At 44.7% G+C, this 20,006-nt stretch overlaps 1 protein-coding gene across 3 annotated transcripts in view; it reads left to right on the forward strand.

The window, feature by feature from the left end:
- Positions 1–20,006, forward strand: part of LOC149181004 (two pore calcium channel protein 1-like) — a 534,602-nt gene that overhangs the window by 60,977 nt on the left and 453,619 nt on the right. For all 3 annotated transcript variants that reach the window (XM_089416403.1, XM_089416401.1, XM_089416402.1), the window contains exon 5: positions 1,264–1,394. In XM_089416403.1, coding sequence (XP_089272529.1) covers positions 1,264–1,394 — 131 coding nt within the window. The remainder of the gene's footprint in view (positions 1–1,263; positions 1,395–20,006) is intronic.

The raw sequence follows: 20,006 nt of genomic DNA on the forward strand, positions 1-20,006 counted from the left end.
TGGGTCAACAGAGTGCTGTTCAACACATAAGATCTCCAAGTGGAAATCTCAACCTACCTTTGGTGGACCATGAGTGCCACCCCTAGGAGGATTTTCTTGCAACTTTGGAGGGCTGTTCCGGGAGACATTGCTAGTGTTTCTAATGAAATTCTGGAGCAGACTGGGCGCAGTAGCAGAACTCGCACTTCTTGGAGCAGCTGTCATAAGTCAGATCTCTTGCCGGGCTTTTGAAGGAAGATGCTCCTCACATTTTGAAGGTAGATTGGAGTGATAGCAGGGCATAGTTTGTGGGTAATCAACAGAGACACCACTTGCTACCTAGGGCCTGTGCAGGGGCAATTTGGGCAAATTCGTGGGAGTTTGGGGCTAGTGGATTTGAGCTGGAAAAGGGCTGGAATTTCCAGGGTAAATCAGAGGGAGTTTTTGCTGGAATTTTCCTTTGGATTAAGGGCCATATACAGCTATTATGCAACAGTGCGCACAATTGGTGTCCCTAGGCAACTAGCACTTCTTAGCGGGTTTTCTGGTGGCTAGTTGGGTGGTCAAATCCTTTCTGAGTTTGGTGGAGCAGCATGAGAAAAGGCACCAGCTAAAGTTTCATCCCCTTTGGAGCAGTATTGAGGCCTGTAGAACAAATTCTTCCCAGCAGCAGCACCCAGATTTGCCAGGGCAGCGCAGAAGCTAAATTGGGGGTCAAGTTCTTAGTGGTTGGGCAGCAAGTTTGAGACCTGGGAATGGCCTAGCTTGCTGTAGCAAGCCCAGGTTCCACTTTCCCACCTATTGTACTCTCTTTTCATATAATATAAATGAAAATTGTTTTTCCTGGTAATTTTCTGGTATTTTGGCATTAAGATGTAAATGTGCAACAAATTTTTGTGTTTTTCCATTTGTGTTTTTCCATTGTGCATGTTGTTACTACTCTGTAAATTTTCTATATAGAATATTACATTCTTGTGCATGAGTTTGTGATTGAGCAAATAAATAATCACACTTATGATCAATATGATGATATTACATGCAATTCTGCATGCATCATAGTACTCAGTAGTTTTCTTCCAAGATATTGCACAATATTTCTGTTTAGTAATGTGACATATGTTGCATTTACCAAAAAAGAAGAATAAATGCTATATCATACAAGTAATGTTTACCTTCACTTTTCCTTAAACATTGTGTACAACTTTTTTTAACTAGAATATGTACTAGAGTCCTTTTGGGCTATATACTTATCATGTATTGTTAACTAAATTGGAACTTTTTCAGGTCGTATTATTGGTATTTTTGGTGGCAGACTTAATTGTTGATGCCCTCTATGTTACTTCTGGGCCTATTCATGATTTGCCTTTCAGAATTGACCCATACATTCGAGTGATGATTCTAATCGTGAACATTAGGTATGCTGGTGTTTTTACTTGCTTTTACTATATTCTGTTGGATTGGGATGCAACACTTTGCTTCAATCAATAGAACATTAGATATGCTGGGGTTTTTGCTTGCTTTTACATTTTTATTTTGGATTGGGATGCCACACTTTGCTTCAATCAACTGTCATGGGAGGTGGAATTAAAAAGTTCCTAAAATTAAAAGCATGTAGTAAATGATTCATTTTTATTAAGCATGTAATAAATGATTCATTTTTATTAAGCATGTAGTAAATGATTCATTTAATTAATAAAATCACAAATATCATACAAGGATTTAGTTACCAAAAGCAGTGTTGCTGGATTCTTCTCAGTCCTAGTCGAGTCCATTCTTTGAGGAAATGAAGGCAAGTCAACTCCATTCCAAGTTTGACTTGGCCCTAACTCAGGCTTGCAAATTTGACATTTCTTTTGAAATGCTGCATAAGTTACTTTGCAGGTCAAATAAATACATCATGGAATAAAGAGAATTACATCACTTGAACAACAGGGGTACTGAGGAAATCCCATCCTAAGACAGCCAAGAAGTTCGTGCACCAAGAGGAGGGGACTCAATGTATTAATGGAAAACACTGAGTTTGACTTTGAAAAGCAAAGCCAACTCCTTCTTAAGGTTCCTCAATCCGGATCACTTTTGCTAGCAAACCTAGATGAAACACTGATCTGAAATGGATTCGAACCAATGGATGGGTAATACTCAACACTTGCAAGCCAATTCAACAATCAATGAAGGTTAAACAAGCTATGTAAAGTAATGCAATTTTAAAGTTGAATAAGACAAAAATGAGAATGTGAGAGGAAAATAGAGAATATTTTTGTTTGTTTGTTAGTTTGCCTACAAACTAGTAGGACTAACCTGTAGCTTGAGAAATTGTGACTTAGGGGCATCTAAGCTGTCAAAATCACCTACGGATTGGACCCGGCCCAGGCCGCACCAACCCATACTCATGGCTTGATTTGTGCCCATGTGGTTTCGAATCAGTGACTCTTTCACCTTCGAGTTCCTTAATAGAACTCCTTGTTGGCCTTCCCCCCTACCTCCCAACTGTCCCTATTTTCTCCTTCACTCTCATTCTCAAGGGGTGGGAAAAGGAAAGAAGAATGAATAGCGTTGTAACTAGAGATAGTTCAACATAGTATTGATCCCCATTCGAAGTTGGTTTTTCCATTTGGATTTCTAGGGTAAATATTTGTGTTATGGTGTGTTCAAATGGCTATATGAGTTCTTGGATATTCCTCTATGTTTGCAAAGAACACTGTGTGTATGAATTCACTATGTTGTGCATAATTTTGTTGCTTGTTTCACTTTTGAGATATCATGTGGATTCCCATGTGTTTTAATCTAGCTTGTAGTCAAATTCCTAATTGAAATGATGCTTTATCTATTGTACTTCTGTTAGCAACATTCAAGAATTCCCCTCCCATTTTTTTTTTGTGGAAGCCAAGAACTCTTTGACAATGTTCATCCAGTTAATACAGCCCTTGCAATTGATGGATATTAAAATAGAGTTCTTGCTAATTTAGGATTTTGGTTGTTGGACATTTTTCTCTCCTATAGGTTGTAACTTTTCTTTTGAGTCAATTCACATTACTTGAGCCATTCCACCTTGCTTGAGGCCAAACAAGGAGAAGTGGGGCTGAATTTGTGGAGGTGAGACCACAATCATCATTGTATAGGCCATACACATCTATACGGGCCATACATGCTTGTAAAGCACTACTCCTTGTTCCCTAGACAGTCACTTAATTGCCTATCCATTTAAGTTATTTGTTGGGTCAAATTTTCAGTTGCTGAGTCGAATTTCATGTTGGGCGAATTATTATTTGCAGGGAAAAAAGTGCAGAGCTGATAGGAGCTCATACATGACCATACAGATATGTGGGCACCTGTTGAAGCATTAAACAACATATCAGTTTGGACCCTTTGAAGGTTTATTTTGGATACATATTGCTCACTGTGAAGTTAAAATTATCGGAAAAACACCTACAAGAGTATACAATCAAGGTGTTTGACAAAAGGCACCAGTGGCAATTTTAAAATATAAATCCAGAAGGTGTCTTTATTGCAGAAGCCGTGGACAAAGTATGTTGCTATCAATGATATTGAAAGCATTGTAGAGCAATATTGTCGCTGAGAACATTGTTGTTATGAGCCCTGTATTGTCCTCTGCCATAAGCCTTACAACCTTACATTGTCATAAGTCTTGGATGGGTATAAGATGTTAGTATATGTTTTTGTTGATTGTATACTACAATGAGCCAATCATTGCCCTGTATAAGTCGTTAAGCTATTGCTAAAACTACGATTTGTCTGTATTGTTAGTGGTTTGATTTAAGAATCAGATTATAGGGCTTGGCAGCTTGATTGTCCATATGTTGAGTCATTTTTCTTTTGGGCACACTGTTGAGAGTTCTATGCATTGAACTTCTATTATACTGACAGTCCTAGACATGTATAAAACAACTTGATATTCTTATTGAGCCCAAAACATGGATCAAACCTTTATAAACTCCCTTAATAAACCAACAACAACAAACAACAAACCCTTCTCAATGGGGATTTATGCCATTATTCAGAGAGAACAACCAAAGGATGTGCAGAAAGGATAGGAAATAGGATACAAGGTTTTTGCTCTTGGGACAGATTTGAAGCACATGAGGGTCACATGGAAAGTTCTCTTCAAATTTGATGAACTAGATACCCTCCTTTCCAAAGTGAATTAGTTAGATGGGAAGAAGTTGACCTGGGCTCTAAAACCAGCTATGCTTGCTCTCATACAACAAAAGTTCTTGGAGGAACCTTTTGAAGGGGTTAGACTTCTAGTCGTATCTTGTCTTAGTCACATCATGAAACTAACAGCCCCTATAGCTCCTTACAATGATGATGTTATGAGGAGAGTTTTCAGATTGATGATATAAACTTTTCAAGACTTGGACAACATTGCAAGCTCTACCTTTGGGAAGAAGCTAGATATTTTAGGAGTTATGGTTATGACTAGGACTTGTGAAATCATGTTTGATCTAGAGTGTGATGGTTTGATCTTGCAGATGTTCCAATGCTTTTTCAACATTAGGAAACATCATCTTGACACAGTCATAGCACTCATGCAGTCCATCTTATCATCATGCATGAGAGGTTGTGATGCCATTTGTCAGGAGTCGCAATCTCGATTGTTGTCTGTCTGGAGGAGAGAGCAGCTGGTCTCACTTGCTGCTTATGAGCTAGCCGAAAGATTGGTTGAGCAGAACATTGGGCTATTCAGGAGAGTTGACCAAGGAGGAGCTACTCAGGTTTGGGGAATCATGCAGTAGGAATGAGTTGAGGAGGAAGGGACTTTGCTTCATCTGCAAGGAACCTTGGGGACATGACCACTCATGCTCGAGTGACACTGAGGAGGTGACAGAGGTAGAGCAGATTGAGATTTCTTCCGACCATCAGGGTGAGGATTTTTCTTTGGACGAGTTCATGGGTTCGTACAAGGAGAGGCTAAAGCACATGAGATCTCCAAGACCCAGAAATGGTTTGAGGAAATTCTACCCGGTGAGAGAGATATTAAAATAATTAATATTTTTAATGGGTTCCTAAGTCTAAACTTAGGAAAATAAAAATATTAATGGGTATTAATATAACCTTGGGTTAGAAGGTTCTAAATGACATGGATCAAGCCCAATCTAATCTTAGCCGTTGATTAGAGATTTAATCTCGGTTGTTGAAGACTCAATAGGAAAATTATAAGAGGGGGCTTGAGGGTCAGTTGGAGATACACCGAGTTGATCAATCAGTTCGATTTTCTGGAGCGGTGTTTGTTGAGAGAAATCAAACCAGTGATCAGGGTTGCAGCGAGGGGCAGTGAGTGCACAGCAGAAAGGCAGAGATAGTGCCAGAAGACCAGCAGAGAGGCAGAGAAGGCTACGCAGAGCCAACAGGAGCCACGTAGAGGGCCAGAGTGACTGTGCAGAGGGCTGGCCCTGTGTCAACCTTCCTTGGCCCTGCGTCAGCTCTTGGAGCCTCTACGTTAGCTGTGCTGGCCCCTCTAGTGCTCTGCGCAACACTTGGCTGCCTCTGCGTGGCCCTGCATGAGCACTTGCTGGCTCTGTGTCACCCTCCTTGGCTGCTACACTGCTCTCCCGGCACAATCTCTGCCTTCTCTATTTCTCTGTACTCAATGCCCCTTAGCTGCTCCCCCGATCACTGATTCTATCTCTCTTAACAAACTTCGCTCTAGAGAATAGAATGACTGATCACTCTGGTGTATTCTCCAAGTGACCCTCAAGCCTCCTCTTATACTTTTCCTATTGACATCTCAACAGCCAAGATTAAGTCCCTAATCAATGGCTAAGATTAGATCTGGCTTGATCCATGTCTTTTGGACCATTCTAACACAGATTCATATTAATACACATTAATATTTTATTTTCCCTAAGTTTAGATTTAGGGACTCCATTAAAAATATTAATTATTTTAATATCTCTTGATCTGTTTAGAATCTGCCCAAACTCTTTCTGGGTATTGGAGATCTCATGTGCTTTAGCCTCTCCACCAATTTTCCTGGCCTAGAGCACATCCGATGCTACCCCAAATCAACACTCCCTCTTAGCGAGGATTGTGCTCTAGCAATACCCCTCACTGAGTATTACTCTGATCATCCGGCATTGGTACCTGTGCTGATGCTAGGCCTTCCTGCCCACCATCCTCTGCACTGCTGCCTCCTGTACTGCTGCCCATGGTTTTGCCACTACCACTGTTGCATCTGTACGACAGCTCCCTCCGCATCCATGTTGCTGCTGGTCCTTTCTCCCAGCACTGCATCCGCATTGCACCTCCTCTCATCATGTTGCATCGTGCTACCCACTGCTGCACTGCAACTCATTTACTGAGAAGTAACTGATCTCCCAAGTGATCTCCCTGTTGGGCTAGAGACACCCATTGATTTTGAAGCTCCCTTTGTCGCTGACAAGTGCTCCCTCTCTGACCTCTGCCCTGCTGCAACAACTCCCTGCATCTCGCACCGTTGCACACCTCTTTGTGCCTTCCTACACTGGTGCAACACTCTTGTGCCTCTCACACTGTTGAACCCTACTAGCTCTGCGCTGTCTCGGGACTCCTTCACTGTAGCTCTCTCTGCCACTCCATCCGCATCCGTCTCTACCCACTCAGCCAGTCTTGCTACTCCTTGTTGGGGCTCTCGTAGCAAGGTCTAATCCAAGAGGCTGGGTGCCTCAAGGATCCTGCCCCTCATCGCCTGTAGTTCGCCTGACTACAGCTCGATGTCTCCCCACTTCCACTCAAGTGGTGTGTGTGCACTCATGGCACAGTCATCGTCTGTCAAAACTTCCTTCTCTGCCCGTGCTGGCATTGCCTTAGTCTCGGAAGACTCTCCCTTACTCTTCTTCCTTGGGCACTGGGTTGCATAATGACCCACCTCCCCACTGTGGAAGCACTTGATCTTGGAGAGATCTTTCTTCTCCTGCTTCTCTTGCTTTCCTTCAGATGCTAGGGCCACATCCTCCTCCTCCTGCTTGACCTTGATCCCTTTGCTGCTGCTACCTGTCTTTGACTGTCGTCTGATCTCTTCCTGGCGAAGAGCTGCCCACATCTCGTCCCAAGGTAGGAGAGTCCCTCTGCCCAGGATACTCTAGACAAACACTTCCCAATCTTTTGAGACAACATTCAGGGTTGTCCTCACCATAAGCTCCTGATGCGATGTCGCTCCTATAGCAGTCAACTGGTCTCGGATCACATTCAGTCCTCCGAGGAAGTTGTCAATCGATTGACCCTTCTTCATCTGATATGACCTCATCTGGTTCTCGAGCAACATTCTTCTCTGCACAAAAGTATGCTGGTACAGGTTCTTGAGAGCCTCCCACGTCTCAATTGTCGTTTCCTTCTCGGCTATATGTGGTACCACATGATTCTTGACCCCGTCAAGGATAATGCACTTGGCCCTCGCCATTGCCTCTTCGTACCTTTCATTTTCATTGGGGTTGATTGGGACAGCTATAACCTTCAACGCGAAGTTCTTGTCAAGCACTGATAAGATTTTGGCCTTCCAGACTGCGAAGTTCAATGCTCCATCTAGTCTATCCTGGTCTCTTACCCCGTGTAGTGCCATAACGCTCCTCTAATTCCCTCCTGGAAGTTCTCTGTTCGACTCCTCTGAGTCTCTACTTCCCGTCTGGAAGTTTTCTTCTGGACTCCTTCTGAGTCCTGATTTCCCTCCTGGAAATCCTTCTTCCGCTTGTTGAGATTCCCCCTACTCTGATCGTCTTGTGCAACTGCACTGTTGATCCAGGTTCCTCGGCTAGAAACTCTTGGTAACAACTCCTCTGGCCCTGCTCTGTCAGGTACAGTTCTGACTATAGTACCTCACAAGCTCCACTCTGCAATATTTCTACAGCCTTCTAGACTCTAGCAACTGCCTCTCTGTGAACTGCATCAGCCCCTCTTCTTCACGCTGGCTCTGTGTCACCCCAAATGGGTCTGCGTCAGCCCTCTGACCCTCTGCGCAGTTCCCGACTTCTTTTGCATGGCTCTGGCTGGGCCCGCGTCACACTTCTTGGCTTCTGCGCTGCTAGAAACAACTTCTGTCACCTCGGGATAGCTGTTTTCTGCTGCTATTGCTCTGCTTGGCTGATGTCTTTTAGTCCTCCTGTGATCTGCAATCACGCTCCGATACCATGTTGAAGTTTCTAAGTTTACTTAGTTTAGAAACCCTTCATGCACTTTTTCTGATTTATTCCTACCTACTTGTTATTTTTCTTTAACAAGTTATTTACAAAGTAAATACTGAAAATAAACACCAGTGCATGCTCAACATATTACAGATCAACAACTAAAAGAAACAAGAACAAACACACCACATGACACCATTATTTTTGGACCAATGTCCCCGGAAAAACCCAATGCGGGAAAACCGGTGCAGTTATCTGAGGGTTTTCTTATTAAGCAATATCAGAGTACAATCTAGGTGCTGAAACTGGCTTACCTAACAGAGAATTTCCTTAGTAGCTATACCTCAGAGTTTGAGAGAATTCTCCTGGCTGAAACCGAAGAAAATCCTTCCGGCAGCTCTTCAGCACAACACTACTTTGCAACCCTAGCGTCTGCCCAATCTGGACTGCGTCAGCCCCTCTCTGTCTCACGCTGGCCTTTTGTCAGCCTTCCTTGGCCTGCGTCAGCCCCAAGGGGCCTTGCGTTTGCTTTTAGGGCCTCTGCGTCAAACACGCTGGCTAGAGCAGATCCGATGCTACCCCAAATCAACAGTACATCCATCTTTGGGCCGATCCATTGATGAGGAGTGGGTAGATGCATAGGTAGCAGCCCTCTCTAGGAGTACATAGATGGGGCTTGCACCACAGTTTGGCCACTTGTACCCATTACAAGGAGAGAGGCAGAGCCTTCTCAATGGATATTATGGACAGAGCATCATTAGTTGAGAAGGGACCCATATCAACCCAGTAGACTTGTTCCTTGCACATGTGTCTATGCATTGGATTGGCAAGAGATCATGAGCTGGTACCCTTTTATGGAGCATCATTTTTAGTTAGGAGCAGTGTATTGCAGGAGCCCTTAGAGGTGAGGGATATTACATGCTTCAGTTGGCAGCAGGATGTAGGCTGGTCACTCATCAATATTTTAGCGCAACATCAGTATGATGAGATTGACCTTGGTTTATGCCAAGGGTTGGATTGGAGAGAGGTGATGAGTTGGTACGCAATGGATGGAATAGCAATCATGGTTGGAGTTTTAGCACAACAGGAGCCTTGGAGCCTTGATACTTGTTCTTGGTGGCATTGGGATCTAGGAGGATTTGTGGATGGCAGGGTCATTAGAGATTGCTCTGGGATCCGAGCATTGGGGGGTCCGTTCATGGTGGGATGACACAGGAGCAGAGCATCACCCAATGGTTCGTATGGGATCCGGGCATTGGGTCTCAGTTGCATCGGGCCACCAGATTGGTCCATAGATTTGAATTGCTTGAGGCAAGCAATCTTGGGGCGAGAGGACTGTCATGTCCCCATTTTTATTCTTCTTCATAGTACAACCATGGTGGATTTCCAGGGCAGGAGATGGCCAGGTCAATGGAGCAGGTTTATGTCATCAAGGGTCCCGATGGAGTTTTGAGGAGTTTTTATGGGATTTGATGGCATTCGCTTGGCATATTCCATCATTCGCACAGTTTGCCTTTCGTTCTGTCGCATTCCAACAACTTTCAAAAATCAACGTTATTATTGGGCATAATGTAATAACCCTTATCAGGAATATACCCCAAACACAAGCAAACTCCAACCAGAGATGGACTGGGAGGGCATTTACTAGATATGTCGCCTCTAAAAAGAGGATGAGATCCGGAGGTTACCTGGTCCTTTCCAGGCTCTGTCTAAGAATATAATAAAAACACACAAGTGGTATAATAGCCGAGAATGCTCAAAGAGATACAAATAACAGTGATACGATATATATCAAATAAACCATAAGCAGATACACAAGAAATGCAGAGAGAATGCTAAGCCATTTTATTATACTGAGTAATAAAATGAGTACAGGAGGTGATCAGGAAGATGGCACCTCTACTTGCACAAGGCAAGTGAAGAAATACACTCAGAATAGCAAAGGAATGGCCCTTCTCTGATCTGCGTCCAAGCTGCTGGGAAACTGCTGTGCTGCTGTTGCTGCTAGGAATCAAACGAGGATTTGGGGCTGCTCCCCTCCTCAGAAAAAGTTGAAATTCTGGAATTGGACTCTACTCGAGAAATCCAAAAAAACCCAGAAAACTCTCGTGGAATGACCGACCCCCGAAAATCGCCCCCTTGGGGTTCTGCGTAGTTCCTCACTGCTCTGCGCTGCCACTGAATGAGATACTCCAGAATCCTGCCTGAAACCCCTGCCAAAAATGCTCCAGATGCAGGCGCTGATCCCCTGCTCTACCACTCAGCACAAAACCTCCTGCAAATCCTCAAACCAGAACTGCGTCCCTCTCACAGTACTGCACAGTCCTCCAGAACTGCGTTCCTCTCCCAGTGCTGCGCAATCCTCCAAAATGCTGATAAAACTACTGCTGAAATGCTGATGTATCTACTGCTGAAATGCCAATGGAAATACCTTGCCCGAGCAGACACTCGAAGTCCCTCGGGGCTAAGGGTGAGATCTCTGAACGGAGACACTCAATGCACTAAACAGTGCTGCAGACTAGCTAAATAGCCAGCGTGCTCTAAGTCGAAATGACTATCACAAATGCTCATAACTGAATGATCAAAATGAGGGGGCTCCTCTCTCTTTTATAGCTTCTGCCTCTCTCAATCCCAATGTTCACCTTCTCCTGCGTGATTCCCCTTTTGCCACGTGTTCCTCCCCTCCTGCGCAGTCCCTCCATGTGTCTGTGTGGGCTCCATTTCTGCGTCCCCCTTTTGGCTCCCTTGGCTCTCCCTTTAAGTAACAACGTTGTGCGACTAGGAAGTGACTTTTATTTTAAAAGTGAGTTATGTCCCCCTTTCTCACTTTTTTATTTACAAAATAACTATAGAAGGCAAAATTTGGCAAAATCGAATATTCCAATTAGTCGGGGCTAATTAGGAATATTACAGTCTACCCCGGCGAAATGTTGCTTGTCCTCAAGCAACTGAAGTGATGGATGCTGTAAGATCTTCTCATTCTCCCAAGTGGCATCCTCATCCGGCAAATTCTTCCACCTCACCAAGAATTCCCGGACCGTTTTGCTCCGCAACTGCCTCTCCCTAGTATCAATGATAGCCTCTGGCTGCAATACCAAATGCCCCTCATCATCCATAGGTGGTAGCTCATCTGTCACTGTTACCTGCTGCCCCAATGCCTTTTTCAGGCATGATACATGAAAAATGTTATGAATCTTGTTGCCTTGGGGCAGCTCCAACTCATATGCAACCTGTCCAATCCTGCGTATCACCCTGTATGGCCCATAAAAGTGGGGCTTGAGCTTTTCAGCCCCCTTCTACTTCAGTGACGACTGTCGGTATGGCTGTAATCGTAGGTAGACCATGTCCCCCACCTCGAACTGCCTCTCTACCCGACCCTTGTCGGCATACAACTTCTGCTAGTTCTGCGCTGTAGCCATGTTATCCTTGAGAGCTCGGAGGATATCCTGACTCTCTTGGATCCAAATCTTGGCTCTAGGAGCCCTGTTGTCACCAAACATCACGTCAACAAAAGATAAAGGATGATACCCATATAAGGCATACAATGGTGACATACCAATGGATATGTGATGTGCAATATTGTAGCAATACTCCCCCAGATGCAGCCACTTCAACCATGCTCGTTGCTGCCCACTGACATAGTTACGCAAGTAGCCCTCCAGCCACTTGTTAACTATCTCTGTCTGCCCATCCGTCTGTGGTGATAAATGGTACTGGGAGTCAACTCTGACCCCAAAACCCGCCCATGAAACGACTGTCCCTGTCACTGACGATGGTCTTAGGAAGACCATGTAGCCTGAAGATCTCCCTAAAGAACAGCTTGGCCACCTGTGCTGCTGTGTAGTGTGCGGATATGACAAAGAAATGCGCGTACTTTGTCAGTCGGTCAACGACGACAAAGATACAATCCTTGCCCTGTACCGTGGGCAATCCTGTGATGAAGTCCATCGAAATGCTCTCCCATTTCCCCTCCGGAATGGGTAGCGGCTGCAATAAACCCGCGGGATGGCTCATCTCTCCCTTGTTCCGCTGGCAAACATCGCACTCCCTGATATGCTGGAGTACGTCCTCCTTGAGGCCCTTCCAGGAGAACCTCTCTCTAATGGCCCTGTAGGTTTTGGTAAACCCCTGATGGCCTGCCAATGGTGAATCATGTGATGCTTGGAGTATCTTCTTCTTGAGTTGAGACCCCTCAGTCAAGAAGATCCGATCCCTGTAATAGATGATCTCATCGATCACCCTGAACCTGTCATCTGCCACCTGCCCGTCCAGAATCTCACATGCAAACCTGTCCTTGGAGTACTCTACTAAGAGTCAAGCCCTCCAGTCTGTATCCAAGCTCATAAGAGACAACATGGCTGGTCTACGTGAAAGGGCATCTGCTACCACGTTGTTCTTACCCTTGACATACTCAATGTCAAAGTCATATGCTTGGATCTTACTGATCCACTTTTGTTGCCTCTCCTGCAACTGCTTCTGCTCCAAAAAGAACTTGAGGTTGTTGTGATCAGTCCTCACCTTGAACCTGTTCCCCACCAAATACTGCTGGTACTTAGCCAATGCATGCATGATGGCCAGCATCTCCTTGTCGTATATAGAATACAACCTCTCGTGCGGAAGGAGCTTCTGGCTCTCAAAGGCTATAGGGTGACCTCCTTGCATCAATACTGCGCCGATCCCCTCTCCCGACGCATCACACTCCAAAACAAATGGCTGCGTAAAATCTGGCAATGCAAGCATTGGGCAGCTGCTCATAACCTCCTTGAGCCTGTCAAAGGCTCGCTGCACTGTATCCGACCAACTGAATGCCCCCTTCCTCGTCAAATCTGTCAGGGGTGCAACAAGCTGTGAGAAACCTTTGACAAACTTCCTGTAGTAAGTACAAATGCCAATGAATCCTCGAAGTTCCGTCACGTTTCTTGGCTCCGACCAATCTCTGATGGCCCTAATCTTCTCCTCGTGGACCCTCACTCCGTCCACTCCAATGATGTGTCCCAAGTATAACATCTCCGTCAACCCGAACTCACATTTGGAGAGCTTGGCATAGAACTGCTGCTCCTCCAAGATGCGTAATACTGTCTCAATATGCTGGAGATGCTCCTCCCACGTCCTGCTGTAAATGAGTATATCATCAAAGAACACCAACACAAACTTCCTCAAGTGACTACGGAAGATGTGATTCATGCAAGACTAGAATGTAGCTGGGGTGTTGGTTAGCCCGAAGGGCATCACCAAAAACTCAAAGTGCCCATAGTGACATCTGAAGGCGGTCTTGGGAATGTCCTGCTCCCTCACGCGAATTTGATGGTACCCTGATCTCAAATCAATCTTTGAGAAGAACCGTGCTCCTCTCAACTCATCCATCAACTTATCGATCCTGGGTATGGGGTACCTGTTCTTCAGTGTCCTCTTGTTCAGGGCCCTGTAGTCAATGCACATCCTCAATGTACCGTCCTTCTTCTTCACCAACACCACAGAAGAAGCAAAAGGACTCGTGCTCGGTCGGATGTGCCCAAGAGCCAACAACTCCTGAATGGCCCGCTCTATCTCGTCCTGATAGGCCTTGGGATGCCTATAGGGGGTAGTAATCACTGCCTGTATACCCTGCTCAAGCTCAATAGTGTGCTCAAACCCCCGGTTCGGTGTTTGACCCGGTGGAATCTCCCCAAATACTATGGCATACCGGTCAAGGATGGACTATATCTCCTGGTGCATTGTCTGCCCTGTAGTCCCTGCCTCCGATGCACGCAGCTCTACTGCCCACTCTATGCCTCCCTTTCGGAAGACTGCCTCCATCCAATGAGTCGAAATAGTCTGAGGCGGATACGTATGCTGTCCCCGTATCTTCTCATGCCTCCCTGTCTTCTCATCATCCCACTCCATCTCTAGGGTCTTCCAATCCGTCGTGACCTTCCCTAGAGTGATGAGCCATTGAACACCCAGTATCATGTTGGTGTCCGGAATATCGACCACGGAAAAGTGGTCAGTCAATGTGTAGGTGCCCATCGTCACTAAAAGCTCTGGAACATATTGAGCACACATCATGGTCTGATCTCCTGGGACCAAGACTGAAAACCCATCGAAGCTCTCTGTTTGTATGCCTCTCCGCTCAACCATCTGTGCATCGATGAAGTTGTGGGTCACCCCACTGTCAACCAAAACTGACACTCGCTGGCCATGTACCGTCCCTCGTATGCGTAGCATCAGATACTTGGGAACTCCTCGCAATGCGGTAAGGGCCCCTCCGGTGGGTGCAAAAGATGCACCACCTGCTGATGGCGATGGAGGTGGCAAAGGTCCCTGTCCATCATGGCTATCTCCTGCCTCCACACCATCCTCGTCATCCTCTTCTCCACTGCTCTCGGAGAAAACCTCAATGAAATGTGCCTTGCCAGCAGCACATCTATGTCCTGGTGCCCATGGCTCCTGACATGTGAAGCACAACCGCTTCTTCTTCAGCTCCCTCTTGACATCATCGTCAATCTACACTCGTTCTGGATTCCCCTTTGGAGGTGGAATCCTCACATCCTTCCCCTTAGATTGTAAAGTCTGTCTCTGGAGGTAAGGTCTCCGGGTCCTGGGTAAGACATCTTGTAGGTCTCGGGTCCTACTAATAGCATCCTGAAGGGTGGTCGGTCTAGCGGATCTGACTAGACCCCGAAGTGGCTTTGCTAACCCCTCAACATACATATAGATCCTCCATGCCGTGGATAGATCTGGCACCATCACTAAGACCCTCAAGAAATTTGCAATGTAGGTCTCTGGGCTCCTTGTCTGTTTGAGCCTTGCTAGCTCAACAAAATGTTGCTTTGGATCCCTCCGATCAAATCGCTCCATCAATCTCCTAGTGAACGGCATATGTCATCACCATGGAGTGTCCTAGTGTAACCATCCCATGAAACCACCAATCCTGGGCCTCACCATCCAAATGTAATGTCGCCATCTTGATGGCCTCTGTCTCCGACATCTGGTTAAGCTGGAAATAAATGTCCAGCTTCTCCACCCAAGACCTTGCCGAACTGTTTGATGAGCCATCAAACGTAGGCAAGTGGAATCTACTCGCTGCACGGTGGGTGTCACCATCATGATAATGTCGGTACCCTCTGTGATGGTCGTGGGGTCTACTATCCCGCTGGAGCTGAACAAAATCACGGAATGAGAGGGCTTCCATGAACTCCTGCCCATAGGCCTGGTACTCTGCAAAATAATCACCCATGTGTCCAGGCTCTGCCTCCTGTTGGGCTACGACCCCCGTGTCTTCTCCTAAGAAAGTGGGCATGGTAGAGCGTGTAGGGGCATGTGAGGCCACCTGTTGCGCAGTATCACGCTGCTCTGGCAAATGGTGGGATGCACCCGATCCCTCACCAACGTGGAAAACCCGTGGGCTCTCACGCTCTCTGGCCTCTATTGCCGTGAATCTCTACCCCATCACCTCAATCTGCCTCGACAGATCCTGCACTGATTTGAGGAGCATATCCGCAAATCTCTTCCCGTCATCATCTGCCATTGGAGCCTCCTGCTCTGCGTCCACCACCGGCTCCTCCTGTTCTGCGTCCACCACCGGAACACAGTCTCCCTCTTCGTAGGTATTCTCCAACCTACGCCCAACGTCTCTGTATCTCCGACCTTTGTAACAGATATAGGGTTTCTCCCCCGGTGTCATAGATTGCTAGCTCCACAGGCTGAGCCAAATCTATGCTCTGATACCACTGTAATATCCCTTATCAGGAATATACCCCAAACATAAGCAAACTCCAACCAGAGATGGACTGGGAGGGCATTTACCAGATATGTCGCCTCTAAAAAGAGGATGAGATCCAGAGGCTACCTGGCCCTTTCCAGGCTCTGTCTAAGAGTATAATAAAAACACACAAGTGGTATTATAGCCGAGAATGCTCAAAGAGATACAAATAACAGTGATACGATATATATCAAATAAACCATAAGCAGATACACAAGAAATGCAGAGAGAATGCTAAGCCATTTTATTATACTGAGTAATAAAATGAGTATAGGAGGTGATTAGGAAGATGGCACCTCTATTTGCACAAGGCAAGTGAAGTAATACACTCAGAATAGCAAAGGAATGGCTCTTCTCTGATTTGCGTCCAAGCTGCTAGGAAACCGCTGTGCTGCTGCTGCTGCTAGGAATCAAACGAGGATTTGGGGTTGCTCCCCTCCTCAGAAAAAGCTGAAATTCTGGAATTGGACTCTATTCGAGAAACCCAGAGAAACCCAAAAAACTCTCGTGGAATGACCGACCCCTGGAAATCGCCCCCTTGGGGTTCTACGCAGTTCCTCACTACTCTGCACTGCCACTGAATGAGATACTCCAGAATCCTGCCTGAAACCCCTACCAAAAATGCTCCAGATGCAGGAGCTGATCCCCTGCTCTACCACTCAACACAAAACCTCTTGCAAATCCTCAAGCCAGAACTGCGTCCCTCTCACAGTACTGCGCAGTCCTCCAGAACTGCGTCCCTCTCCCAGTGCTGTGCAGTCCTCCAAAATGCTGATAAAACTGTTGTTGAAATGCTGATGTATCTACTGCTGAAATGCCAATGGAAATACCTTGCCCGAGCAGGCACTTGAAGTCCCCCGGGGCTAAGGGTGAGATCTCCGAACAGAGACACTCAATGCACTAAACAGTGCTGCAGACTAGCTAAACAGCCAGCGTGCTCTAAGTCGAAATGACTATCACAAATGCTCATAATTGAATGATCAAAATGAGGGGGCTCCTCTCTCTTTTATAGCTTTTGCCTCTCTCAATCCCAATGCTCACCTTCTCCTGCGTGATTCCCCTTTTGCCACGTGTTCCTCCCCTCCTGCGCAGTCCCTCCATGTGTCTGCATGGGCTCCGTTTCTGCGTCCCCATTTTGGCCCCCTTGGCTCTCCCTTTAAGTCATAACGTTGTGCTACTAGGAAGTGAATTTTATTTTAAAAGTGAGTTATGTCTCCCTTTCTCACTTTTTTATTTACAAAATAACTATAGAAGGCAAAATTTGGCAAAATCGAATATTCAATTCGCTGGGGCTAATTAGGAATATTACACATAACTTAATTAATTATGCTCGAAGTGGCATTCCGTGGAGATTAATTGATGGAACACCTTAGTGTAATAGCTCGTTGGAACCAGAACAAGAATATCTACAGGATGGGATGCTAAGAAGAGACTTCCAGTGGCCGAAGAGAGTACGGTGGGCGATTTTCCATTTTCTTTAGTTAAAAAATGACTTTAATTAGTCATTTAATTAAGGAAAAATAATTAATTGGAGAAAAAGGGCCAAAAGTGACTTAAATGAAATAAATTAAATTAAAGGTCACTTAGGATAAAGTCAATGGAGGAGCTTCTAGAATAATAATAAAATAATAAAATAAGATGCTTTTAGCGGCTTGGAGATCTATCCATCAGATCTATAAAAGGGGAGGAGAACATTTGAATTTTGGAGACATCTTGGATTTGAGATTTGTTCTTGTGGTGAGGTTTGAGAACGTGGTTCTCTACTAAAGCAGTAGTCTCAGGACGGAAACCCTCGGGTGATTTACCGAGAGTGGGAGAGCACCCATCTCTTTCCTTGGTGGATCCATTAAGGGTTCACAGGTTGCAGTGTATTTTTATTTTTTATTTATTTTTTTCAGTTTGTTTTGGAGGCCGATTTGCGGCATTATTGTAGATCTATTTGAGGCCAACTTTTTATCTCAACTATATGGGTTGTATGTGTATGTAAAACCCCAACTTATCTAATATAATAAAGGTGAGAATTTTCTTTTTCAGTGTGTTATGGATTGCAGTGCTCTTTTTTTCTTTAATTTTACATGGCAATCTTCTGTTAAATGCATGATAAATTTTATGTGAAGAGCTTGTTCCAAATTTATTTCATTTGGGACATTATAGTACGAGTCTTATGGAATGATTGAAGTTCTTCTTGGTTGATTGATTACTTGGTTGATTCACTAGCTAGTCAACTCATTGATTAACATATTCCTTGTTGGTCAAGTTTCACTGAGTGTGGTTGATTACTTTGTCAAGATGCTCGATTCTCATACTTGAGTCTATTTCTTTTCTTCCCTCATGTTGACTTACTCATTGTCTGGTTGACTTCTTAGGCTAAATCAACTTCCACATAAGCCACATTGACTTCTCATTGTTAGAGTAAGCATCTTTGGCTAGGAGACCAAGATGTGTTGTCCAAACTGTAGAAGGTCGATGGTGGAAGAAAAGGAGGCCAATCATCCTTGGAGAAATGAGGACTGAATTGGTCCTTGAGAGTGCCTTGTTTAGTCACATTCTTTAATGGCAATGAATAGGAATAGGAAGAATGGGCATTCCTTAAAAAAAATGGAATGGGGTTGCCATGAACATAAGTAAATTGCTTTGGTAGAAAATTGAAGCCAAAATAAAATTCACACTATGGAGGTTTATCTTACTATTAAATTGATTGTATCCATTGACAAAGATTTCTACAAGAGTTGGATTTCTGCAAAGAAGAGGTCATTAATTCTTTCTTTAGAGAGCCCAAAATGGGGATTTTGAGGGTTTGATTCTTAGAGTCTTGTATTGTTGATTCAGAGAGTAGAAGATAGGGAGCACCCTTCCATGCTTACTACAAAATAATGTGCAACGAAGTTGCACTTTATGTAGCTGAGATAGAGTTCAGCTTGCACTCAAAACTACATCTAGACAACAAACCTTGTAGCCATTTCAGGATTGAAGACTTAGAACTAAGATTTAAAGAAGACAAAATGCAACTCATAACTTCAACACAGAGAGTTGAGTGTGTTGATTTGGGGTAACATCGGATTTGCTCTAGCCATGAAAATTGGTGGAGAGGCTAAAGCACATGAGATCTCTAAGACCCAAAAATGGTTTGGACAGATTGTACCCGACTTGGGAGATATTAAAATAATTAATATTTTTAATGGAGTTCCTAAGTCTAAACTTAGGAAAAATAAAATATTAATGGGTATTAATATAAAACTGGGTTAGAAGGTTCCAATAGTTATGGATCAAGCCAAATCTAATCTTAGTCGTTGATTAGAGATTTAATCACGGCCGTTGAAGGACCAACAAGAAAAGTATAAGAGGAGGCTTGAGGGTCAGTTGGAGGACACACTAGAGTGATCAGTCATTCGATTTGTTAGAGCGGGGTTGCTAGCAAAGTCGAATCAGTGATCAATAGCGAGGGGCAGTGAGTACTGGAGAGAGAGGTAGAGACAGTGCCAAGAGACTAGCGCAGATGTAGAGAGCGAGAAACAACAGCCAGAGCAGGCCACGCAGAGCCCAGCAGAGACATCGCCGAGGCTAGAGGGACTGCGTCATCCACACAGAGAGCAGCTGGAGTGACACAGAGGGTCCCAGAGGTTGCGCAGTGCCTCAAAGAGTTGATGCAGAGGGGTTTGGGGTTGACGCAGAGGCCAGAAGGGCCAACGCAGAGCTTCAGAGTCGCCAGAGAGGGTTTCGTGGGACAAGTTTTCTGAATACCCGTTTCCAAATAGAGAGGTATTGCTGCCAGTTATTTTTCTCTGTCGGGTGAGCCAGTTTGGCACCCAGTTGTACTCAAGGAAATACTGCATAATAAACCCTCAGAATAGCTGCACCAGTTTTCCCGCATTGGGTTTTTCTGGGGACATTTGTCCAAAAATAATGGTGTCACTTGTGTGTTTGTTTTCTTTCAGCTGATGATCTGTAGATGTTGAGACTGTATTGTGTTTATTTCATTATTTATATGTTTTAAATAACTTGTTCGAATTTAAACAAGTAGATGAAATAAACTAGAAGAATACAAATTAAATTTCTAACGTGTAGACTTAGAAATTTCAATAGAGTGGCATATAGGACAACAAGTTATTCAAAGCAAGTTTGGAAGGAAAGAAGAACAAAGAAGATGTTAGTTTTTGGTAGCATCAAAAGTG

The sequence above is a fragment of the Pinus tabuliformis genome, chromosome 3_2 (genome assembly GCF_031772625.1).
Source record: "Pinus tabuliformis cultivar Carrire ecotype Pingquan chromosome 3_2, CPIR1, whole genome shotgun sequence".
Lineage (NCBI taxonomy): Eukaryota > Viridiplantae > Streptophyta > Pinopsida > Pinales > Pinaceae > Pinus > Pinus tabuliformis.